Source organism: Solanum dulcamara, chromosome 8 (genome assembly GCF_947179165.1).
Source record: "Solanum dulcamara chromosome 8, daSolDulc1.2, whole genome shotgun sequence".
Taxonomy (NCBI): domain Eukaryota; kingdom Viridiplantae; phylum Streptophyta; class Magnoliopsida; order Solanales; family Solanaceae; genus Solanum; species Solanum dulcamara.
The window spans coordinates 23,319,082-23,346,082 of NC_077244.1; the positions used below are offsets into that span (position 1 = coordinate 23,319,082).

The 27,001-nt window shown below is 37.0% G+C and overlaps 1 protein-coding gene across 1 annotated transcript; it reads right to left on the bottom strand.

Annotated features, from left to right (window-relative positions):
- Positions 1–126: 126 nt before the first annotated feature.
- On the bottom strand, positions 127–26,099 carry LOC129899425 (phragmoplastin interacting protein 1). The gene is made up of 4 exons (XM_055974392.1): positions 25,519–26,099; positions 24,598–24,769; positions 1,169–1,215; positions 127–1,088 (listed from the first exon to the last, which is right to left on the bottom strand). Exons 1-4 carry the CDS (start codon positions 25,998–26,000, stop codon positions 569–571), a joined length of 1,221 nt encoding a protein of 406 aa, XP_055830367.1. The 5' UTR covers positions 26,001–26,099; the 3' UTR covers positions 127–568.
- Positions 26,100–27,001: the final 902 nt, after the last annotated feature.

The window sequence follows — 27,001 nt, forward strand, 5'->3', positions numbered from 1 at the left end:
ACATATACCTCGGTTGTCAAGCTTAATTAATTTACAAGTTGTAAATGCATTCAGATTAAGCTTCACGGCCATGAATATATAGACGTGAAAGTAATTTGAATAGACAATTAAAAACTCGAAAGAGTCTTAATCAGTAAATCAGATAAATTAAAAACTAAATCAATTGAAAATTACACATAATTGTTATATAGTCCATAACCCACATATCACTTGTGCCGCTCTTATCACAAGACCAAAATCCAGAACTAAAGAAGGAATTATTCAAAAGAGCTTCTTGTATGGCCAACTACCAACTATTTCTAGAAATACATCAGAAAAGCGGGTGGAAATGAGCAGGGCAACAGTATAATAATGGGCATTCTCATGAATCTAGTTCATGTCTATCAATCACATGTTCCTAATTTCTGCTTTGCTGCAGAGAAAATTAAAAGAACATTGGAAGCACTAGGAAAAAGAGCAAATAATGGACTTCTAAAAATGTCGTCCAAGAGGATAAAAACTACACCAAAATTTCTGTGAGCACAGCCCATATCAGATTTTGTGAACATGCAAAGTCTTTTAACTAAAATCAACTAGCAACTTCTTCTGTCCGATCAGTTTCTTGGTTTTTTGGACAAGACGATGATAAGTGGCCACGCTCTCCACATTCATAACATGTTCGCCTCCTAATCTTTGCACTAATAGTGCTTGTTTCAACACTATCCGCATTTTGATCTTTCAGCATAGGTCTTGAATCGGTTGCCCCTCCTTTCTTTACAGCTCCTTCCTTTGCAACAGCACAGCTTATTCTAACAGGTCTACCACATACAATCTTTTGATCCAACTTTAGTGCCATGTTTAGAGAGAGACTATCAGAAAAATCCATATGTGCATAACCCCAAAATTCTCCTGTTTCTTTATCTTCACCGAATCGAATAGAACTTATGCTGCAGTCTGAAAAAAGTTTCTTCAAGTCATCCTCTGTTACATTCCATGATAAGTTACCCACATATATCCTATTATACCCTTCCACCATGTTTGGTGAGAAGTTGGACACTTTGTTAGCTTTAGCTGACTTGTATGACTGGATTTTCAGAAAAAGTCCACCCCTGGAAGCAGATATGTGTTAGTGAGAAGGTAGACGCAGTAGATTTAACTTTCTCAACAATGAATACATGATTGCACTTACATATCAGAACCATCCAGTGCCATGGCTCTCTTAGCGGCTGCTTCAGTCTGGAAAACAAATTTAGAGAGAAACCCACTCAATTAGCAATATTTGCAAGAAACCAACAACACAGAGAAAAGGGAAAATAACCAAGGATCTGAAGCAGTGTTATCAAAGGCGAAAAGCGCAAAAAAGCTCTAAGGTCCATTGGGGCTTTAAGCGCAGAGCGCAAATAAAGTGTTGGCTTTAATGATGAAAGGCGCAAAAAGAGAAAAAGATACAAATATATATGTTTAGTCCAAGACCAATAACTATAAAGATGAATGACAAATATATAACCAAAGAAATTGAAAAAAAAGAATGATAAAGTGAATCAATTGTTTAGTCACTTTTTCAAAAGAGGCCCATTGGCAAGGAAAAGTTTGCCTTAGAACCTTGATGACCACACTGAAGCGCACATAAAGCGAGGCGAAGCGCTAAACACGTTTTGAGCCTCGCTTCATGGCTTAAGCACGCTTAAAGTGCCTTTGACAACACTGATCTGAAGGACAAATCATATGAGGTGGCTTAGGTCACAAAAACATGTATCAAATGCAAAGCTAGGGTTGTTCAGATTAGCACGGTACTTTGCAACCATGTGAAAGTGGGTAACTTGAACTCGTGCCGCTCCCCTCAAATAAATAATAAAATGATTAACAAACAGAGGTGTGGTAGCCTCAATTCCAAAAAGAATAACCAATTCGTGATACATTAACTTTTCAAAAACATAACTTTGCAGAAAGCTACATGAAAGACAACTTCTTTTATCGTAGGCACTTCAAGACTAATCGTATAAGGGTTTTTTTTTTGATTGGTGAGAAGAAACAATTTCCAACACAAATTAAATTGATTTTGCAGAATGTCTATACAGTTTGGAGGAAATAAACTCCAAAAGTAGCATTCTTATTATATTACTCCTTCCATTTCAATTTGATTGTATGGTTTTGACTTAGCACGGAGTTTAAGAAAGTAAAGAAGACTTTTAAATCTTGTAATCTTCAACTAAAGATATGTAAAATGTATCGAAATATCTTTCATCTTGTGGTTTTAAAAATGCTACTTGAAAAGTTGAAATTAAAGAGTTGTCAAAAAAAGAAAAGAGGCATTCTTTTTTAAAATGGACTAAAAAGGAAATTACAACAAATAAATGGAATGGAGGGAGTAATTAATAATGAGTAGTACAACAACAACATACCAAATATAGTCAGTCCCACAAAGGTGAGACGGGGGAAGGTAGAGTATACCAGACCTTATCCTTACCTCAGAGGTAGGAAGGTTGTTTCCGATAGACCCATAGCTCAAAGAAAAACAATCCAGAAAAGAATCAATAGATAAAAACAAAACAACAGATAGTAGCAGAACAAAAACTACAACAAAACAATATGATAATTGAGGTACAAGGAATCAACAGATAATAGAAATCTAAGGACAAGAAAATATAGGAGAAATAGTGTAACTTACTAATATGAACGAACAACAAGACAACACATTGCCACCTACTAACTTACTACCCTAATCTGAATCCTCCATACCCTCCCCTATCTAAGGTCATGTCCTCGGTAAGTTACAATTGTGTCATGTCTCGTCTAATCAGCTCACCCCAATACTTCTTCGATCTACTTCTACCTCTGCTAAAATTATCCAGAGCCAACCTCGTAGAGAACTCTTCACTTGTCCGAACTATTTCAGCATAGCTTCCCACATCTTGTCCTCCATTGAAGTCACTACCACCCTGTCTCCGATATCTTTATTTCTAGTCCTATCCTTTCTAGTATGCCCACACATCCATCACAGCATCCTAATTTCCTCAACTCTCATCTTTAAACGTGAGAGTTCTCACCTGGCCAACACTTTGCCCTATAAAACATATTTGGTCTAGCCACGTAGAGCTTGCCTTAAGTTTTGGTGGCACCTTTTTATCACAAAAAATTTCGGATGTTAGCCTCCACTTCATCCACCCTGCACCAATACGATGAGTGACATTCTCGTCAATCTCTCCAGTTGCTTAGACAATAGACCCAAAATACTTGAAACTTTCTCTTTTTGGATAACTTATGTATCAAACCTCACTACCACGTCAGCCTCATGCGGTACATTACTGAACTTGCACTCCAAGTATTTTGTCATGGTCCTAATTAATAATGAGTAATATACAAAATTCTAAATTAAGTTTGGCCAGACTCTCCAACCCCATCAAAGGTGTTTCAAGATGATGGAACTCCAACACCCTCTATCTCTCTTACTCTTTCTTAGTGAAATTATTCTTAAAATATTATAATTATATTTTTTTGGTAACTTTGTATATTTCTCACAAACAGTACATAGGTTGTACTGAAAACCATATTTACAAAATTTACTTCAAAATCCTACTAACCCCTACTTAAATTGAATCTAGAACATCAATTATAGAGATAGTGTCATTTTAATATATTTGATTACACCAAAAACATAGTAACAAAAGGTTAGCTTAATCTTTTGCATACTATTCTCTATGCTACCAAAACATCTAGCATTCCTTTCCTTCCAAATTGTCCACCAGATACAAGCAGGGATAATTCTCCATCTATCTCTATTTTTTGCTTGCACACCAGCTCCCTCCCAGCTCTGGATTGCTTCAGTAATCTTTCCAGGCATAGTCCATGAGATGCCTTTGAGATTTAAGAAAATCCTCCATAGCTGTCCACCGACCTTGCAATGAAGAAATAGATGGTAAACTGTCTCAATATTTTCCCCACAAAAAAAAAACTAGGACAAAGTGGTATCCCTCTCCTCCTCGGATCATCTTGGGTGAGAGTTGCTTCCTTGGCTAGCAACCAGATAAAGCAGGCCACTTTGTGTGGAATTTAGTTTTCTAAATGCCTCTCCATGGCCAGTTGTTTATGCACTGAGGTGTTTGATTCATCCACCTGTAAGCATCACTTACTTTGAACTGACCCTTCTTATTACCTTTCCACCATAAGGTATCTTGACCTACCTCCAGTCCATTGAATTGTTCGATGGTACTGAAGAAATTTGCAACTCTTTGGATTTCCAGTCATTTAAATGCCTTCTAAAGTAGAAGCTCCATCCATAGGGTGTCCAGAATTCTACAACATTCTTTTGTTGATGAGAAACTAATGCATAAATATCTGGGAACAGATTTTCCAGTCTTCCTGCCTCATGCCATTCTTCTTTCCAAAAATAAGTGTTAGCCCCTTTACCACTTTAATCTTAATGTTGGTTTTGAATTCGCTAAATAGTGTTCTGATAGACCTCCATAAACTAACTCCATGGGTGCCATTATTTCTTTGGTCATCCAGTAGCTATGTTGCGCGGACTCTTCTTTTTTGCCGCCGAACCCATCTCGACACGAGATGGGTGCAGGTGTGGGGTGCGCCTCCGATTCGGTCAACTCCGTCCGGATACTCAATGGCCGCCAGAAGTCGAGATATTCTCCAACTAACTTGACATCTTCTCCGATGATCGGCGACGAACTTGTAAGTTACGAGATCTCTCGATTCCACTTATTCATAAGGACTTCATTGAAAGAATAGAGAGGAGCTGAAGCGAAGAGATTTCTGGGGAGAAGAAACGAACAGAGAAGATCGTTTTGGTTCCTTTTGGAAAAGAATAGAGGATAGCAATAGAGGGACTGCAGCGAGCCCTAATTCCTTTTCTCTTCATAGTGAAGACAACTCTTGTTTTGGGCTTGGTGTTGGGCCAAGCGCCCAAGTCTGCTTTATATACAATATCATTTGATATAATAAATTTATACAAAGAATAAATATCCCATAATATAGCAATAAATTTACTTTGCCACAAATTATATTTATACCAAAAAAAATACATGATATATTTTAGATATAAAAAATTATATCATACATATACTACATAAATATTCATATAATAAACATTTTTCCTTTACAAAAAAATAATACTTTCAATAGAATAATTTGTACCATGAATATTTATCCCATAAATTTATACCAATACTACAAGAATAATCCGACTTTTTTCATAAAAGTATATTTATACTATAAAATATATGGTATATATTTAAGATATAAAAAAAGTATACCCTGCATATATTTAAAATAAAAGCTGTAAAAACTATCCTACAAAATAATACTTTACATATAAATTTATACCATGAATATTTATTCCATAAATGTATACCATAATAAAATAATAATTTCTTTTATCTAAATTATATTTATACCATAAAATACATAATATATTTTAGATAATATAAGAAATTATACTATTCATGTATTACATATAAAAAATCATACGTAATAATATTATTAATATTGCTTTTATATAAATATAAGAAGTGATACTAAAATAAAAGGAATAGTTCTTTACGAAATTTTCAAATTTAGTGGCTAATGAAGATTTGGGAATGATGGCAAATAAAGATGAGAGAAAAATATTTAATTAGTCACGATTTTTATGTTTTTTCATGTTAATAACAATTGTTTAAATTTTTTATTAAAACTACTGTATATGTAATAAAATCTTTTATATTTTCAAGTTTATACATGTAAGTTTATCACAACATATCTCTCAAATTTAGAATATCTTTATAACTATATTTTTATAATATTGAATATTTTTAGCCGAATCTTCGCACCCGTATCCATACTCGGATTCGTATCTCCGAATCTTAAAATTTAGATTTTGCCGAATTCGACTCTCGGATTCGTATCCGTCTCGGACACCCGCACACGAGTCCGAGCAACTTAGTCCAGTGGCCTTCCTCATCGTACTTAGCATTAATAGATTCCTCCATAGAGTCTGGTTCTTATTGCTAAACTTCCATAACCATTTCATTCTAAGGGCCTTGCTTTGGAATTTCAAGTTCTTGATTACTAATCCCCCTTGTCTTTTCCCAGTTATCACTCCTTCCCATTTGACAAGATTATAACCTTTCCTCTCATTGTTTCATAACCCCTTCCCATTTGACAAGATTATAACCTTTCCTCTCATTGTTTCCTTGCCAGAGAAACTTCCTCCTCAACTTGTCCAATATCTTAATAACCCCTACTGTAATGGGGAGATTGTGATTTTGCTCCCAGTGGCATCCCTAGATAGATGGTGGGTAGATTCCCTAATTCCCCACCTAGGATTGCATTCAAAATCTCCATGTTTTGCACCTCATTAATAGGGATAGGAAACTTTCCCTCCAATTAATGTGCAACCCAAAAATCCCTTCAAAAAGCACTAAAATCACCCTCAGGGTCTGAGTTAATCCTCTTCAGCATCACATAGTATGAGAGAATCAGTATATTGCAAGTGAGTTATCTCCAGGTTCCTTTCTCCAATTCTGGCCACATCAAATCGTCTGAGCCACCCATTCATGTCTGTTGTTTTGATCATGCTATTAAGACCCTCCATAACTATTAAGAAGGAAAAGGGTGACAAAGGATCTCCTTGTCTTAAACCCCTTTGCCACTGAAAAATCATACCAATGAGCCATTGATAAGCATTGAAAATCTCACAGTTGAGATGCCATATTTCGCCTATTGTATGCACTTTTGACCAAAACCCATTCTTCTCATAGAATCCACTAAGTACTCCAGATAACATGGTCATATGCCTTCTCCATGTCTAGCTTACACAAGATTCCAGGCTTTTCTTGCTTCAGTCTGGAGTCAACAACTTCATTAGCTATTAGCACTGCATAGCACTGCATCCATGATTTGTCTACCTTTGATGAAGGCCATTTGTTGTGGATCAATCAACTTGGCTATCACAACTTTCAACCTTTCTGTCAGTACTTAGGCAAATAACTTGTATATACTGCCGCCTATCAGACTGATCGATCTAAAATCCCTCAACTCTTTGGCTCTTTTTTTCTTTGGAATGAGAGTTATGAAAGTGGCATTAAGCCTTCTTTCAAACATTTCGTGTTCATGACAATTCTGAAAGGCCAACATGGTGTCTTGCTTTAGTATCTCCCAACATTTTAAGAAGAAACCCATTGTGAAGCCATCTGGGCCAGGTGCTTTGTCTGTTGCCCATAGTTTTAGGCATCTCAAAACTTCACTCTCCTCAAAACTCCCTTGTAGTACCTCCTTTTCCTCATCTGTTAGTCTGGGACTATTAGGAAATAAATAAGTTGGCCTCCAGCTCGGGGTTTCAAAATATAACTTTCTGTAATATTCCACGATTTCCCCTTCAATTCTTCCTGGATCTTGAGATAACTCCCCCTGAATCATGAGTTGGTCAATATTATTGTACCTTTTGTGTGCATTTGGCATTTTGTGAAAAAACTTGGTGTTTCTATCACCCTCCTTTAGCCACAGTGACCTTGACTTTTGCCTCCAAGATATTTCTTCATTTTTAATCAATTCTTCGTACTCCGGCAGATTTGTTGCCCTCCTTTCTGTCTCCTCTTATGTCGGCCTTCTTTCTTCTGTTATTCTTTCAAACTCTGCTAGTTTATTGAGTAAATTTGTTCTTCTTGTTCCCAGGTTTCCTTGCTCACTCTTGCTCCATTCCTTAAGCTAATTTTTTAGAGCTTTAAGTTTGGATGCAAGGAAGAAATTTGGCTTTCCAGTGAAGTTGAAAGAACTCCACCACTTCTTAATTATGTCATTGAATCCTTCTGTGCTAAGCCACCAATTTTCAAATTTAAAGTAGTTTTTGATCTTGTTCCACACTCCCCCTTGTAAGACAATAGGTGAGTGGTAAGATCCTAGCCTCTACAATGGCATTTGTTTTAAATTGTTGAAAGTGTCATCCCATTCTTCTGAAAACAGGATCATGTCAATCCTGGAGGCTATCTCCTGCCTATCCCCTTTGAACCAAGTATAATTGCAGTCTTCAAGTTGTATATCAATCAACTTCAAGTCTTCAATGACATCAAAGAATTCTCTCATACCTCTTGATCTTCTTTGACAATTTCTCTTTTTCGGGATGAATCTGGCCACATTAAAATTCCCACATACTAACCAAGGACCTTCCATTAGACCCCTTACTGTCCCCATCTCCTCCCATACTAATCTTCTTTCTATGTAACAATTGGGAGCATATACCCCAGTGATATGACAAGAGAAGTCTTGCAGTTGTGCCTCAAATTTGCAAGTTAACAAGTAAGCGCCTATTTCCAAGATTTCTTCCTTCCATGCCCTGTTGTCCCATAGCAATAGTATACCCCCTCTGGTGCCACTAGCTTCTAAGCAAGCAAATTTAACCCATCTTCCTCCCCAAATTTGTCTCACTTCCTCAGTTAAATTCCCCTCCAGTTTAGTTTCTTGCAAACAAATAATATATGCATTCCATTCTATTAGTAAACTTTTAACCAATCTCCTTTTATCCCTATTGTTTAACCCCCTAACATTCCATGAGACAAATTTGAACTTCATCAATTACTGCTTGTTCCACTTCTCCCTTACTCGTATTCCAATTGTTTTCGAATTTGACATCAAAAGATACAAGACTCTTCATCTCTTGAGAGCCCCTAAATCTTGTCTTCTTACAGAAATTCTCATTCTCCATTCTTCTTGCTTCCCTAGAACTATCCACCCATAGAAGTAGCTCAAGAGCTTCTTCTTCATGTCCTTGAAAATCTACTCCTAACACTTTGCCCAGTTTGATCATATTCTGCTCAATGATGTTTCCCTTTCCTTACATATTATCGATTGTTGTTGTTGGACTTGCAGTGGTTCTTACTCCTCAATCTCCCATTCCCTTGTTGTAGTAAGTAAGTTTCTCTCCCCTACCTAAATTAATCTATTTTCACTATTGTCGGTCTCCATCTCCCCAACTCCCTGCCAGTTGTTTCTGTTAGTTGTTGCTCAACTTCTAATGTTACTTCTCCTGACACACCTTCCATTGACACGTTCGTCGTCTCCCTCTCCTCAATTATCGATCGATTTCTAATCTGCATGGCTGTTGGCACTGCCAGTGTTTTGAGAAGCGAGAAGCGGAAAAAAGCGACAGGGGCTCGCTTCACAGAAGCGAGAAGCGTGAAGCGAAGCGCATGCTCTTTTCAGAAAAAGCGCTATTTAGTATAAAAATATAAAATATGCATAGATAATAAAATATGCCCCATTGGCATATTCACTTCAACTTCATCATCCATTTCATCATCATCAACAAGATTAACCATGGATGCTTCAGGATTCATTTGAGTTTTAAATTCATTTTTTTCGTAAAATACTCTTTTATTTCTTCCTTCACACTATTTGAAACCTTTGGACACACTTTAACATCTTATAACCACCAATAAGATGCTTCTTGTGACGAAATATTCCGCCATTATATGTCATATCACAAAAAACACATTTGATTTTTGTGTTACTTCCCATGGCAATTCCATATGCCCAAGTTGGATTCCTTTTTGTGCCATTAAGAAAATACAACTTACTACAAAGAAAAAATAGAAAAATAATTTAGTCACACAAGTCAAATTGTCAAAACAATAACAGAGCAGCTGCAGCAAAATTAAAAGAGCAACTGCAGCAAAATAAAAAAATAATAATAAAGCAACCAGACTATGTGGAAAAAAAAACAGAGCATATGCTTTATCTTCAAAAACAATGGCCAAACTGCTGAATAAAACTTGAAAAAAAATAATTCTTCGCAGACGACATTTGCGCAGAAATAGAAAAAGAAGAAGAAAAGAAGAGATGAAGAGAAGAACATCGCAGCGTTGCGCAGACGGTAGAACTGCTGAATGGAAATAAAAATAGAAAGAGAAAGAGAAGAAGAGAAGAAGAAAAACTAACCTGGTTGAACTGTCGAAGTTGAAGAAGAAGTCGCAGCAGCTTGGAACAATTAATTATAAGTTTTACAGATTTTTTTAGAAAAAAAAACTAATGCCTCTTTTTCAAAAAAAGCGAGCTTTTTTCTCGCTTCTAGATGAAGCGTGCTTCTCGCTTCTCCCATGAAGCGCACGCTTTTTTGAAATCACTTCTCTTCACGGTGTTGAAGCGCTAGTGCCTCGCCTCGCTTCGCTTCACGCTTAAAGCGAGCGCTTCGGTGCTTTTTCACAACACTGGGCACTGCTCTGGGGAGATATTGAACTTTTGGAGTTTCCATAGAGATGTCACTATTCTGTTCCGAAGCATTGTTGTTGAAATCAGGCCCATCTTTTCTTGAAACTGTGGGCTCTTTATTGGGCTTCAGAAGTTGGCCCAATTTTTCAATTTCATTTAAACTGGTCACATGTTTCTCATGTACTCCTTTTTTAAAAACTGCGACAGCTTTTAATTGACCCCGTCCTCATATTCTGTTGCTGGCAAATCCTTAGAAAAGCGGGATTGTTGTACTTCATAACAGTAGAAACAATCATTATCCAGAGGATAATAGGATTAATTGGGTCCTTACCTGTCCTTTCTTCTCCAGCAACACTTCTGTCTATTTCCAGTGATATTTCGAATTTGATTTAACTTTCTGACCAGATCGGAAAATAGTACTTAAAACCATTTTTGGATATTACCACTTCTTTTGGTATATTCCTCCCGTCGTTGGAAACCAAGATTCTAGCTCATTTCATGTGGTTCGTAATATCTGTTTCTTTTCTGTGGCCACCCATCACCCACATAGGTTTTGGATTTCTTGGAAGACTTTTTGTGATCATAGATGCAGAGGGATTCTGACAATTCTGATCCAAGTTCCAGTGGACATCATACTATTAGGTACACACCTACCATTGGGTTCCACCACTCCAGGCTGAAAGTTTGATTCCTCTAACTCCACTGCCCTTGTAAGGTTTGCTTAGCCATGTGCTTGTTGGGGAATTCAAAGAGGAACTTATCACCACACATTTCATAAATGTTCACCCTCGGAGCCTTCTTTCAGAGCATAATCGACCACTTTCTTATCTCTGTCAAGGATGGTTTTTCTTTACTCCTTCCTTCTAGTTGCCCTACCAAACACCTCTTCAATAGCCCGGTATCCTGGCTATCTTTCGGAATCTCAACGTCAATGTATCCCTCTTTGTTTTTGATGTCTGCATCTCATGGATTTTTGGACTGCCATTTACTATCACGTACGACCCTCATGTATGGGTAATTTGCATTGGTAACTCTTGGTGGGCCTACAGCTTACATCCTTTTAGGGCATTTGATGAAATTCTCGATCTGAAATGCAATGTCTAGCCATCCAGCATTAATGACTAGCTTTGGGATGACTAGGACAGATCTTATTAATAGTTACGATGCTTATAAATCTCCCATGTTCATTGTACTTGTGCAAAACTGGCCAACTCATTTCTCTACATTTTTGGACCTTCTGATCATCTTCTAATGGTCGCGGGAAGCTTCTCTTAGAATGGTACAGATCCACTCCATAATTTTGCGGCTCATGAAGGATCTCCTCATCATTTTACGGCTTCTTTCTACCCATTCATACCACTCTGCATTCTCAAAATTCCATTTTGTAATATCAAACGACTTGAATCCTGCATTGAAATAGATCCTGCTTTCTACTTTAGAGTAGGTAGCATAAGTCCAGCCATCTCAATCTCCACAGATGGGGAGCCAGACAGCCAGTTCCCCATAAGTCTGACACGTGACCATGAAACCTACTTAGATGCTTGGTCCTATTAGTCTCAAGATCATTTCTAGCAAAATTAAGTTGATTCTACAAAATCAATTTCGCCAACTATAGCTCAAAAATTATGCTCACCACATAAATATGTAATGATACCAAGAGTAATAGCCCAGAAAAGGAAAAGGAAGAGTAGAGAAAGGTACCAAGTACTCCAACCCTTTCAAGAATAAAAATCACAAAAAAACATGACTTTGAAGAAGAAAACATGTAATTAACAGAAATGGTATGTGAAAATTGAAATAGAATTAGGCCTCATTTATTTTCATTAAGATTTAGATTAATCTGAATTAGGCCTCATTTTTAAATTAAATTTTTAAAAAGAATTAATAAAATAAAATTATTATTTGATTAAAAAGATAAAATACTTATACTTGCTAGTGATTGTGAAGATAGTTTGTAGTGGTGGTGGTGATGGTAATAGTTGTTGTTAGTGGCTAGTAATGATGGTGGTGATAGTAGTGACGGTGGAGGTAGTTGGTGTTGTGGCGACTATTATAATGGTGGCGATTGGTAGTGGCGTTGGTGGTTGCAATAATAAAGTTGGTGTTAGTAGTTGGAGGTGTCGATGGTGCTAACTGAAGAATGTGTGGTGGTTGGTGATGTATTTGTGATAATTGGCGGCGGTGCTAGTTATGATGATGGAGGTGGTTGATAGTAGAGATTGACCACAGTGGTGGTAGTGGTTGATAGTAGTGGTGGAGGTAGTGGCAGTGGTAATAGTGACCGAAGAATTTATGGTGGTCGTTGGTGGCTGTGTTAGTTGTGATAGTGAAGTTTGTTGATAATAGGAATTGACTATAGTGATGATCGTGGTTGCTAGTGGTGGTGGAGATGGAGGTGGCGACGGCTACAGAGACGGTGGTGGTGGTGGCGACGGCTACAGAGACGGTGGAGGTGGAGGCGGCGGCTATAGAGACGATGGTGTTAATGGCAATTGATATAATTATAATAATGGAGGAGGTAAGTGTGATAGCAGTTTATAGTAACAGTTAGTAACGGTGGTGGTTGTGATGACAGAGGTGGTTGGTAGTAGACGACGGTAATGGTGGTTGACAATGGTGGTGGTGGTGGTGGTGGTGACAAAGGTGGTTGGCTGGTGATTGTGGATCAAGTGCTAGTGAATATTATCCACACAAGAATACATCTTAATGATATTAAGATTGTTCTAGATCTTAATGATTAAGAGCCCGTTTGGATTACCTTATAAGTTGATAAAAACAGCTTATAAACTGTTTTCAGCTTTTTTGAGTGTTTAGCTGGCCAACTTAAAACCATTTTGTGCTTAAAATAAGCCAAAAAAGAATAACTGAACATGTTTGGCTTACCTTATCTTAAATAGCTTATAAGCTACCAAAAAAAAATTAGTTGGAATACCCAACTTATTTTATTTGGCTTATAAGCAGCTTTTATCTTATAAGTTGTTATAGTTAAGCTAAGTCAAGCAGGCACTAAGACCGATCCAGATCCATTAAGTGCTTAAATCTTATTGAAAATAAATGCACTTAATGGTCTAATGTTTGAACCATTCAAATTAAGATCTCCATCAAGTGCAAACAAATGAGACCTTTAGAATATAAGATTTGAAGAAAATTCAAAAAAGAGCTACAACTGTGAGATCCACAAAGCATCATTATCCAAAATCATTTGGGATATAATGCAGTGGACGAAAAGGAATAGAAACGAAAGCAAACATTTGAATCTCCCACATGCCACACGAGTAAATTTGGTAAACAGACAAAGAAACACACATGCAAATAGACATTCTACAGATTGGTTTGGAAAGAAAAAGAACAATAAATGAAGATCATATAAAAAATTATCCCTTTAAGCTTTTCATTTTGCTATAACCTATAATGTAAAGAAAAAAAAATCCTTGAGAATATTGCTTGCTTTCCCTTGAGTGATATTTTTGGAACCTGGTGATATGAGAAAATATAAATAACACAGCATATACCAAGAGGACAAGAAGGAGTCCTGTTAGGTGGATGAAATATAAAGCGTAACTGTGTAAGAGAAGTTTTCAGATGGCAAGAAAGCCAGAGTTTCGTTGAACGGTCTTTACTGGTGCAGAAGAGAACGTTTGGGATAAGCTTTTGTTTTTTATTTTTTGATTACATATTCCGTTTTCCTTTAAGTTGTCATTTCCTCTTCCCCAATTATATGCTTTACTTTTTAAGATTATTGTGTCCTTACAAAATTGTGTTTGTAAAATCTCATGTATAAACAGCAAATGAATTTAGCTGACCTGGCTATAGGCTTGATAACTACATAAATGAACTAATCAGCTAGAGAATGCAAGAATCATGTGATATTTCAGGAAGCAGGGAGTAGGGAGTGCAAGACAATCTAAGATAACAGAACTTGTAATTTGCTTGACAATTAGCAAGTAGTAAAAACCATGACAATGCTCTTTACACGATTGAACAACTAAATACAATAACTTATACTCGGTTCCACAAAAGTTGGAGTCAAATATGAATTCTCAATGATCATGTTTCTCCATTTAAAATCATCTCATGCCAACATTATTCAAAATAAAAATAAAAATAAAAATAAACGATCTCTAATAGGGCTAAAAGACTCCTAGGAGGCATATTACCTAAAGTAAATGTATTAACATGACGATGACCTATTCCCCACTAATTGGTATCGCTTTTTTTTATGAAGGTAACAATTGTATTTCTATTAAACAAAACTCAGACACCCCAAAAAAAGTGCTAAGTTGAGATCTTTTACAAAAACAACCAAAAGGTACAAAAGACCACTGTCCAAAAACCTATGTTCTTATACACTGCCAATTAAATCAACTAAGTCACCTACTTCCCCCAAATACCTTATTTAAACCAAAAAACGAACATACGAAGGCAATTTATCCTAATTTTATGGACAGAACTGCTAGTGCCTTCAAAAATCTGGAAATCCTTTCTTTCCCCACACACCACCAGATGCAAGCAGGGATGATCTTCCATCAATCCTCCTCCCTCCTGTGTACCCTACACTCCACCAGTTGCTCAGAAGCCCCGGAGTAGAGCTAGTTACTAACCATTTTATCCCCCAAATACAAAAGAACATATGTCACAGATTTATAGTTGTCTTGCAATGTAAAAAGAGGTATTCATTGCTCTCAACCTCCTGGTCACATAAGAGACATATGTTCTGAAAACCTCTTCTTTGCAAGTTGACTTGAGTTAGGCATGATTTCCTAATCATCAACAAACAAAACAAGACCCCTTCATCGGAATTTTTACTTTGCAAACTTGTTTTCAAGGCCAATTCACCTTAATAGGGTCTCTCTAATTCAAGTTCCAGTAAATAGATTTTACTGAAAAAATCCCTTTGTTATTCATTTTCCATCTAAGTCTTTCAGGGCAATCAGATGTACCACCAAAAGATCCCGGTAATTGCAACATTCTGATAAAACTGTCAATTTCCCAATCATTTAGAGCTTTTCTAAAATCAAATCCCAACCTTGTAGACTCCACAAATGATTGATCAAGTCATTTTGTTATAGACTTATTGAATAAGGACCGAAAAAGTGGACTTCAAATTGTTCTGCCCAATACAATGATCAGCCCAAAAAATTGTATTTATACAATTGCCCCCGATAATCTCCACATTACCCCAAAAATTCTACCACTGTTTCGAATAGTTCTCCAAACACTACAACCATACGCGTTTTTGACTTCATATGAAGTCACTGATTTAACATCCGATATTTCTGGGAAATGAGAACCCACCAAAGTGCCCCGTCCTCATTGTTGAACCTCCATAGCCATTTTTGTAACAAACTTTTGTTGTGTAGTCTCAATTTCTTTATACCCAAACCGCCATGTTTCTTGCTTAAAGTGAGAGCATCTTAATTAACTAGATTAATGTTTTTATTCTCCTTATTACCTTGCCAGAGAAGATCTTTTCTCGATCTATCAATCTTTTTTTCAATCCCCTTGGGTAAAGGGAAAACAGACACCATATATGTAGGTAAAGCATCCAATACAGAGTTAATGAGAGTCAGTCTACCACCTAAAGATAGGTACTGAGATTTCCACTTTGATAGTTTTTTATCACATCTTTCTACGACTCTATTCCAGATGTCTATGACTCTACTTTTGGCCCCAAAAGGCATCCCTAAATAGATTGTAGGCAAAGCACCCACCTGAAATCCAATATTGGCCGCCAGAGACAACAAATTTGGTACATCATTAACTGGGTATAGGAAACTCTAGGACCAGTTAACATGTAATCCAGACACAGCTTCAAAGATGGTAAGAATGTCTCCGAGATGTCTGATATGGTCATCGGCATCGAATAGATGGGATATTTCCATTCCTTCAGTACCATTAGACCGAGAACCAAAGCCCCTTATCCAGCCATTAGATTGAGCAACATTAATCATATGATTAAGTCCCTCCATGGCTAACAAAAATAGAAAAGGTGACATTGGATCACCTAAACCTTCGAGGCTCCCACTGATCAAAACAGAAAATCCTACACTAGAAATGCAAAATCTTATTCAATTAATCCATTTGTTTCCAAAGCCCATGCATTTGAGAATTTTCAGCAAGAACTCCCAGTTGACATGATCATAGGCCTTTTCAATATCCAACTTACAAAGGATTTCTGGCCTCTTGGATTTGATTCTGGAATCAACTAATTCATTAGCTAGTAGTACAACATCCATAATTTGTCTTACTTTGAGAAACGTCATTTGATGCATATCAACCAGCTTCCCCATCACTGATTTCAATCTTTCTATTATAAGCTTGGATAAGATATTGTATACCCTACCTATAAGACTTATAGGTCTAAAATCTTTTGATTCTTTGGCACCATTAGACTACATCAGAGATCTATGCTGAGCCCTTTTTTTTTGCCTTGGTGATGGATGAGCTGACACGGTCTATTCAGAAGAAGGTTCCATGGTGTATGCTATTTGCGAACGACATAGTTTTGATTGATGAGACTCGGGACGGAGTTAATGATAGGTTGGAGGTTTGGAGACAAACACTGGAGTCCAAAGGGTTCAGATTGAGCAGGACCAAAACAGAATACTTGGAGTGTAAATTTAGTGTTGCGATGGATGAAGAGGGCAGGAAAGTGAGGCTTGCCACATAGAAAGTTTTAAATATCTTGGATCCATCATCCAGAGTAGTTGGGACATCGATGATGATGTCACACACCGCATTGGGGCAACATGGTTGAAATGGAGGCTAGCCTCTGGAATCCTGTGTAATAAGAAAGTACCACCTAAACTTAAAGGTAAGTTCTACAAAGTGGTGGTTAGACCAGCGTTGTTATATGGAGTGGAGTATTGGCCCGTAAAGAACTCTCGTGTTCAGAAGATGCATGTTGCGGAGATGAGGATGCTGAGATGGATGTGTGGACACACTAGGAATGATAAGATCATGAATGTGGTTATTCGAGAGAAGATGGAGTGGCATCTGTGGTTGACAAGATGAGAGAAGCGAGACTGAGATGGTTTGGGTATGTGCAAAGGAGGGGTGCCGACGCCCCAGTTAGGAGGTGCGAGCGGTTGAATTTGGGGGCTATGCAAAGGGGTAGGGGTAGACCGAAAAAGTATTGAAGCGAGGTGATTAGACAAGATATGGCGCTACTCCATATCACCGAGGACATGACCTTAGATAGAAAAGAGTGGAGATCGCGGATTAGAATAAAAGGCTAGTAGAGATAGAATGGTGTCTTGTTGTGTGTTGGTTTAGGGTGGTCGTAGGTCTAGGCGTGCCTTTATAGTTGTGTTGCTATTGCCTTTGATTATCGCAGTACTTTGCTATAATTATAGCTATAGTTATTGTTCGTGTCTTGTAAATTTTGCGTTGCATTTTATTTTTATTTTTATTTATTTATATTATTTTATTTTTTATTTTATTTTATTTTGCATTATGCTATATAGATTGTTTTTTTCTCATACTTGGAACTATGACTTTTGAGCCGAGGGACTTTCGAAAACAGCTTCTCTACCTCAATGAGGTAGTAGTAAGGTCTGCGTACATCCTACCCTCCCTAGACCCCACTTGTGGAATTTCACTGGGTATGTTGTTGTTGTTGTTGTTCTTTGGCACCATTCTTCTTAGGAATCAAAGCAAGGAAAGTAGCATTGAAGGACTTCTCAAAAATCTCATTCTGATGAAAATTTTGAACAATTGACAATATATCTTTTTGAGAAATCCCCAACACTCTTTAAAGAAACCCATTGTGAAGTCATTTGGGCCAGGTTCTTTGTCCACCGCACACATTAATAATTTTGAGGACCTCTACCTCTAGAAAGGGTCTTTGCAACCATTCACTTCCTTCATTATTGACTTTAGGACAATCTGGAATTCAAAAGAGGGCCTCCAAGTTTATGTTTCTGAGTATAGTTTCATATATAAACCCACCATAGCTCTACTAATTTTAGGCATTTGTTTTTTGATGAACAAAAAAAATCTCATGCATTTGTACCACAACTTCATCCTCCACTTTCAATTTGTCTATAGTATTGTACCTCTTATGAGAAGTGGCCATTCTCATGAAAAAATTGGTGTTTTTATCCCCCTGCTGAAGCCACAAAACTCTAGATTTTTGTCTCCAGCTTGGCTTCTCATTTTTGGCCAATTCCTCTTGTTCAACCATAATCGTTGCCCTGATCATCAGCTCATCTACATTAAATTCTATGTTGTCCTAAATCTGATCTAACTCAACTAACTCATTCAGAAGGTTGTTCATTCTTATTTGTCAGTTCCTCAAAAGTTGTTCTACTCCATTCCTTAAGTTTGCTCTTTAACATTTTAAGTTTACTACCTAACTGGAAGTAAAGGCAGCCTTGTACCTCAAACTCATTCCACCATTTCTGTATCAATTCTTTGAAACCATCCACCCCTAGCCACCAGTTTTCGAATTTAAAATAAGACTTCTTATGATTCCAATTTCCACACTCCAAATAAATTGGGGAGTGATCAAAGTTGGCTCTAGGAAGCATTCATTGTCGTATGACTCTGAAAGCTTCCTAACAATCCATGGAGAAAACTAATCTATCAACTCTTGTTGCACTATTGTGATTAATCCCCCGGAACCAATTGAAATTACCCCCATTCACATAGGGGTCATGTAAATCCATGTCTTCAATCCATTCAGAGAAATCTCTCATTATGTTAGTAATTCCTGAGCAATTTCTCCTTTCCAACATAAATCTATTGGTGTAAAAGTACCCACATACTACCCCGGGGCCTTCGATCAAGCCTCTAACAGCTGCAATCTCTTGCCAACAATCAATTTTATCCAATATGGTGTGTGGTTCATACACTCCAGTAAGGTACCAGGAAAAGGCATCTCGTACAGCTTCGAACCTGTATGAGATTGAACATGATCCTTCTTCAACTAACTCCCCTTTCTACACTATGCTGTCCCATAAAAGCATTATTCCTCAACAGTTTCCTTGTGCTTTTAGATAACCACATTTCATCCAGAACCTTGAAAGAGTTATCCAATACATTGAGTGTATTAGCTGGCCCACTTAAAGTCCCTACATGATCTATCACCCTCCTCGGCTCATGTATCATACCAACTTTTGTCCCTTTGTCCAGAACCCTCGATATTTGTTGGTCACCAGCATGCATCAGACCTTCTTGAAGTGTGTAAATTCTTGACGGTGCTTTCACCCATATCTGAATTGTGAACAGTAGGCCCCCATGTTCTAAGGTTATTTCCTTAGGGACTCCGCTTCCATCCCATTTAAGATGATTTTGGAGATCTGTCTCCACCCAGCCTTCACAATGATCCCCTACGGCTTTGAAACTCTTGAACGACCAAAATTGCAATGGTAGACTCAAGGGGTGTTTGGATAGGCTTTTTTAAAGTGATTTATAAGCTAAGAGTCATATGTTGCGGACACTCAACTTTTGGCTTTTGGCTTTTCCTTTACTTTTTCAGCCTTAAAAAATGCCTAATAGCACTTTTTGTGTTATCCAAACACTTCGAAAACTAAAAAAGAGCTTAAAAGGCAAAAACTACTTAAAATAAGTCAATCCAAACACCCACTCACAATTATTTTTTATTTTTTTTAATGATAAAGGAAACCCGCAGCCGCTACCCTTTGGGTGCGCGTAGGGCAAAAACCCCGCTCCTATGCAATAGCTCGCAAACCACACAGGAAAGGTAACTTGCACTGTGCAAGCCCGATGCGACGAGCTCGACCCAAAAAGCAAACCCCTTGCTTTCGCTGGCAAGGGATTTCGAACTTGAAACCTCCAACATGGAAGTCTCAAGCCCAAAACAATCACTCACTATTTTAATCCACACATTGCTCGGAAGATCTTTGACCAGACCTCCTATTACTGGCGACCACCACTGAAATTGATGAAATTATTTTTCCAGTACCATCTCTCCTTTTTTTTCATTTTTTTACCCCTCCCTAGGAACTCCCACCTTTTTGCTCCCTTGATGACTCGAACTTACAACCTTAGGGTTGGAAGTGAGGGGTGCTTATCATCCGAAAAACTCCCCTTCAAGATCTGTTCCGCGCTAATTTTAGATGCAAATTCGAAAAGGAATCTATTATCACCCATCTCATAAATATTCATTCCATATATTTGACTCCAAGTTGAACTGTCCATCTTCTAGTGTCTGATAATGTCGCGTCTTTAGATTTATTCCCTGTTCCTACGAAAAAGCCAACTAGACATCTATTCAGCACCTCCTTCTGCGGTGAATCCAGACGTAGATGTGAATAACATTTCCCTCCGGTGAAAGCTATCCACCAACCACTTCTTTATTGGACCATCTAGAGTTTCTGAGTGAATCTGCATAAGGAAGCTCTTTATCCGCCAATCTGGGTTCTCCTTCATTAACTTGGTTGCTAGAATAGTTAATGAACCTACCAATCTTGTCGGCTATTAAATTCCATCCAGCATTGGATGTAGTTTTTGGAATAATTAGAACAAACTTCCTCCTTCCCCGAACTCCGATAATGTTGATATAACGGCCAAAACCAAAGCTATTAAAGTTCCTTGCACAAAGAGTTTTAGAGAAATTGTATCTTTTTTTCCACTTTCTAACACCATTTGCTCTGAACTTAGATGCCTCTCGCAGAATCTGAACAATCTATTTCAGGGTCTTCCTATTCAGAGATATCCTTCTAATGAAATTCCTACCTCTCTCAAACCACTCAAACCAAGAATATGTTGTGTTAGTGAATCTAACGATGTCATAAGACTTAAAACCAACCGCGACATAAATGTGACTATCCATATGAACAAAACTTCACGAAATAAAGGAGAATAAAGTTCCAGTGATCAGAAGGACCACCAGAGTCCAGACCCTGATTCAAAAAGTAACCTTTAGTACATTACCTCGATACGAGCTCCTGGGAGCATTCTCAATTTTTTACTTTCCACACTAGTGAACAATTTTGGTATTGCTTATATAGATCTTTTTATTAGATTGTTCCCAATCCTTCGCTAAATCTGCATCGATGACAAGAGATTGTAATTCATTAGAGACAACTTCCTTACATGTGGTTTTAGGTCTATCTCATCCCTTTTTAACAACTCTACCCCACATGGTTCGACACCTATGAAATAGTGCATCTGGAAGTCTTCCTAAGACATGATCAAGCGACTTTTCTCATTTTATCCTCAATGTTTGTTGTATAAACCCAACGAAAACTAACAATAGACTTACTCGGAGGTAGAGGGAAGCGCTCCCAAGTACCATCTCAGCGTAAAACAGACATCTTCTCAATCTTAGCTTCACTAGTAGCCTTAGGAATATAAACAGTTGTTAGTGAGATAGAAAGGCATAATTAGCTGTTGATAACTAAGACAGTTTTAGATAAGATGAGGGTTATGAGTAGAACGAAAGAAGATTCTCCTTTCCATTAAACCTGTCAGGTAACTGCATCTAAGTCAAGTAAGATGAATATTAAAAAGGTTAATTTGCAAGATAATTGGTGAGTTAGAGTGCAAAGGTAGAGGAAATTTGTAACACAAGCTTTTTGCATAAGAGATGCCAACAAAAGGTACAACTACATCGATAAAATGGAGTTTAAAGGAGAATTGGTTGATGAACAGCCCAAGATTAGATAACATATAATGAAATTTTATTGTAACTTGTTTATTGAGGAGGAATTGTGGAGGCCTGATTGATGTAACGGAAATCCAGTTCCACTGATCGATGATGAAAAGGATTAGCCATGTACTGAGGAGGTGCGTCAAGTCATAGTAGACAGTGCTAGAGATAAAGCACCCAGGTATGGATGTCTTTAATCTGGCATTTTTAAGAAAAAATGCTGGTGCATCTTAAAATACGATATTTTTTGATGATCGCATCTTGAAATACGATATTATGAGTGCATTCTAGTATTTCCTCTCAAGAGGATGCATGGAGAAAAGCTTTAACACACTTTTATTGCACTCAGATCTAAGAAGCCGAATGCAAAGAATGTTAGAGATTTCAGACCCATTAGTTTAGTGGGTAACATGTATAAAGTTCTTTTTGAAGTGCTTATGGAGAGACTCAAAGAGATGATGGACAGTTTGATATAGGAAAATCGAAATGCTTACATCGAAGGTCGGCAGATTGTAGATGTGGCAATCTTAGAAGACGAATGTGTGCATACAAGCTAAAAACCAAGAACGGGGTCTTCTTTAGGCTTGATTTTGAGAAGGATTACGACCATGTAAACTGAACCTCTATTTTCTATACTTTTCGGAAAATAGATTTTGCTGACAGGTGAATTGATTGGATGAAGTTTTATGTTACCACAATTATTAATGTCTCTCCAGTAGGTTTTTCTCTGCCCAAGGGGGATGAGACAAGCGATTTTTTTGTCGCCTTATCATGGAGACATTGAGTAGGATGATTTTGAAAGTGGTGGAATTTAAATGGTTGAATGGTTTCAGGATTGCTACCTGTGTGGAAGGTATATAGAAATTTCCCATATTTTATATGCTGATGCAGATAAGGGAACAAATCCTACGGCTAAAAGGGATAGTGATTGTGTTCGAGGCTGTTTCAGTGCTTCATATAAATCTGAAAAGGAGCAGCATGTTTTTTATAAGAGCAGAACAGTCTGTTCATGATTAGCAGATGCACTGAGTTGCCCATGTCAAATTTCCCACATCTTGGATTGGCTCTCGAAGAAAATAGCATTAGGAAGAGAGTAACTGAAATATGTGAAAAAGAAATTAAGTACATGGAAGAAACAGTATCTTTTGTTAGGTCGACCTTGGTGAACGACATCCTAATGGCATTCCAACTTATGTGATGTCATTGACTCTCATTCCAATTAAGGTAGAAGGAGTCCTAAATGTCATTCCACTTAATTGATTTCATTAATGCTCATTCTAGCTAAAGGTGGAAGCACACTAGATAGAATAACATGCAAGTTTTTCTAGGAAAGAGATCGACATCAAGAAGATGCATTTGTTAGGTGGGGAAAGTTGAAGCTGCACAAGGAGGATGGTGAACAGGGAGTGAGAAATCTAGGGCTCCAAAATAAGAGCCTTCTGTTCAAATGGTTGTGGAGGTTGAATGACAATAGAAGAGAACAGTGGAAAGAGTTCACTAAGCTGAAGTATGGTTTTCAGAATTATGAGGATACGACAAGTATAACTACACTCTCATGATAGTGCCTTCTGGAAGCACATCAAAATCTTGTGATCTAATTTGCAAAATCACACATGAATGAAAATTGGCAATGGGAGATGTTTTGAGTTCTGGGAGAACAATCGGGTACGGGAAATCTTTAGCTGTCATGTTTTCTGATTTATACAGCACTGTACTTGACAAAAATAGTATAATTGCTAACTGCCGGAATGGCAGCTCATGAATATTTCAATTAGAAGGAATTTTTTGGAGATAGATAGGGTGGAGATGTTACTGAAGACTGCTCACAGCCTTGCTTTGGACAGCTAAGACACCAGGATGGGAAATTTCTTGTTAAGTCAACCTACCAAATATTGGTAAGAAGAATGACTGGAATTTACGGAAGTGGTACAGAATGGCCATGGAAAATGCTTTGGAAGACGAAGGCTCCAGTATAGCTGTTTGCTTTGGCTGGGTGGCAGCACATGAGGCCAGCTTGACGCAGGATAAGCTGCTGACAAAAGGAATTAATTTATGTTGCTGGTACTATTTGTGAAAAGTTGAAGGGGAATCAGTGAACCATTTATCACTACATTGCATGTATGTGTGGCAGATCTGGTGCATGTTTCTTAGCTTATACAGAGTCTGATGGGTTATGCAAGCAAACATCTGATCAAGTTCTCTGTAGCTGGATAAACCAGAGGATGAAGAAGCAGCAAAAGAAGATATGGATGGCCATTCCATTGTGCATAATGGGGAGCATATGGCTTGAAAGGAACCAAAGATGCTTTGACCGAAAGGAGGAAAATGTTTATTTAGTTAAGAACAGATGTATTTAATATCTGAAACATTGGTCCACCACTGTTTTTCAAAATGATTTGGATGTAATTTTAAACTTTTTGGAAACCATGTAGGATTAAAAGGATTCCGCATCCCTGCTTTGTACTGGCTGTACCCATTCAATACTAGTTTGGTATTGAACATTATAAATAAAATTTCCTTTAACCTATCAAAAGTAATTATTCTATGCCTTCAAGCAACAGATAAGAACTCACTGACTGTCATATTGCTAAGAGATGAATTTTCCCATGGTATACTTTCCAACTCATTAATTATCAAGTGGACTGTCAAGCAAATAATAATTCTTAAGCCTGAAAAGTCTGCAGAAATTCACATACTTCAAAATGTTGTCAAACAATTGCAGGTAACAAACAGATCCAAGACATTTAAGCAACATTCTCTGAAAATAGTGCAACGGACACCAACAAACACAATTCACCCAAAGAATCTACCTTAAAAGTGATAATGGCAATTCCTCTGAACTTTCCGCTGTCAGGGAAATTCATACAATCAACCTCTGTAATGGTGCCACAACCTTCAAAGTAACTCCTAATATCATCCTCAGTGGAATAATAAGGAATACCTCCGACATAAACTTTTTTAGAAATACCAATGCTTTCTTCCCTGGAACAAAGAGGTACATACCCACAGCAACATAGGTGTCAGAAACGAAAAAGAGAATGAAAGAACAGATCCTAAATCATGCAACGGGTAAGAGTTGGACAAGAGTCTTATGAAACATAGATCAAAAAAAGAGTCATGAAAGAAGTCCATTCCCACAACCCAACACACACGAGTTTGATGCAATGTCGGAGTACTCATCCATATCACAGAACCAACAAATTCAAACTCATTCATTTTTCTTTTTTTGGTTGTGTGTGCATCGTTCTGCACTGTCTGCAACAGCTTCAAACATTCCATGGTGCTCAAACAAAAACCTAACTATGCCCTTGAATTGGCCAGCAAACCTGAAGTTAGATGTGATAACAAATAACTGTAATATTGAAATTAATTATGCATTAGCCTTCTTGTGGGCTTCATGAGTTCAGCAACTTAACAAGAAAGGATCCTTCTTTTAGCATACCAATGATTATTTTGATTCTCATGGAAAACTAGGCACCACATATAGGCCAGTAAATTTAATATTTAACTTAACAAAGCAGAGAGGTAGGGGTAAGATCTGAGTGTATCTTACACTTCAAAAAGTTACACAAAACAAGTACTCCCTTCGTTTCAATTTGTTTGGTGTACTTTCACTGTAAGTCCATTTCAAAAGAATGTCTCTTTTATTTTTTTTAACAACTCTTTAACAAAACCATTCCAGAACAAAAAACACAAAGATAATATGACAAAGGAATTTCAATATCTCATACCTTTCCTCAGTTTTACTAGTCTCGGCTGCTGATGCTGCTTCTCCATTTCCTCCATCCCCAACATCCATACCCTCCATAACTTCCCCATCTTCTACTCTTTGCTTCCCTTTATTCTTCTTTTTCTTATTTTTCTTCTTCTTGATAGGCTTTCTCTCTTGCTTCAGCTCCCCTTTATCCTTCTCTAACCCCTCAGCTTCATCTCTCTTCTTCTTCTTATGTTTTCCTTTCATCTGCTCACTCGTATTCCCTGCCCCGACCTCCTCTTGCTCTTTCTGCCCATCTTGCAAAGTCAGCGCCTTTTCTCTACGTTTATCCCTCTTGGATAATCTGGGTTTCTGAGTCACTGTATTTAGAAGAGATTTGAGGGATTTTGAATTTGGGTCCTCTAGGTTAGTGGGGTTGATTTTAACTTCAGAAGAAACTAACAGCTCAGTTTTAGCTGCTCTTAGTTTTTGCTTCAACTTCTTGTTTGATTGAACCATGGCAATGCGTTGTAGAACACAAGCAAACTGCGTAAGGCAATTTGAGTGTGCTGCTTGAAGATGGCTGAACAAAACCCTCGCGCGTTGCGTGAAGCCTTTTAACAAACCGTCGTCGTGTAGGGAGTTCTATTTCCTTAATAAAAAGATTATATTTTTTGGATAATTAGACTCTATTGCTTATTACTTTACATCATTTAGTCAAAAATATTAATATTTATTCAAAAAAAAAGGTTCAAAATTAACATATCAAAAATGATTCAAAAATGTCACTTTTTCACCTATTGAATTAAATTTGTCTCTCTTTTCACTTATTGGATCAAAAATATCCTTAGCATATTAGAAATGATTCAATTTTGTCATTCATTCTACTTATTACATCAAAAATATCCTTTAACATATTAGAAATGACTCAAAAATCTTTTCTTGTATGCCGATAAAAAAAAATTATTGTACTTAAGCAATTATTTAGTTTCCCTTTAATTTGTAATTTTTTTCTAGAAAGTTCTTGGTTGTTTGTCTAAATATTTGTCTTACGTTATAAAAGTACTTGTTTTAAATATATATATATATATATATATATATATATATATATATATATATGAAATAACGTGTGAATTAATCCTTTTATGTGTTATTTAAAAATATTATTTTAGTCAAAAAAAAAGAGAAATTTCATGCATGTTAATAACATAAATTTTTATTACAAATTTTTTTAGAGATTTTTTGTCTTTTAAAATGTTTCTTAAGAAAGAAAGTAAACACTATGTCACTTAACATAAATAATATAAAAATTAACAGCTTTAAAACACTAAATTTGTTAAGTAATGGAAAAAAAGATATATAACTAAAATACTAATAGTAGCAGAATAGATTAAAAAGTTGAGACTTAATTTATTCGAATTTGAAGGCTAAATAGAATTTATAAAAAAAATTGATACTAAAAATATTATATTTATAAGCTCTATTAAGATTTTCTAAGTCCTCGGGAAGCACTTACATAT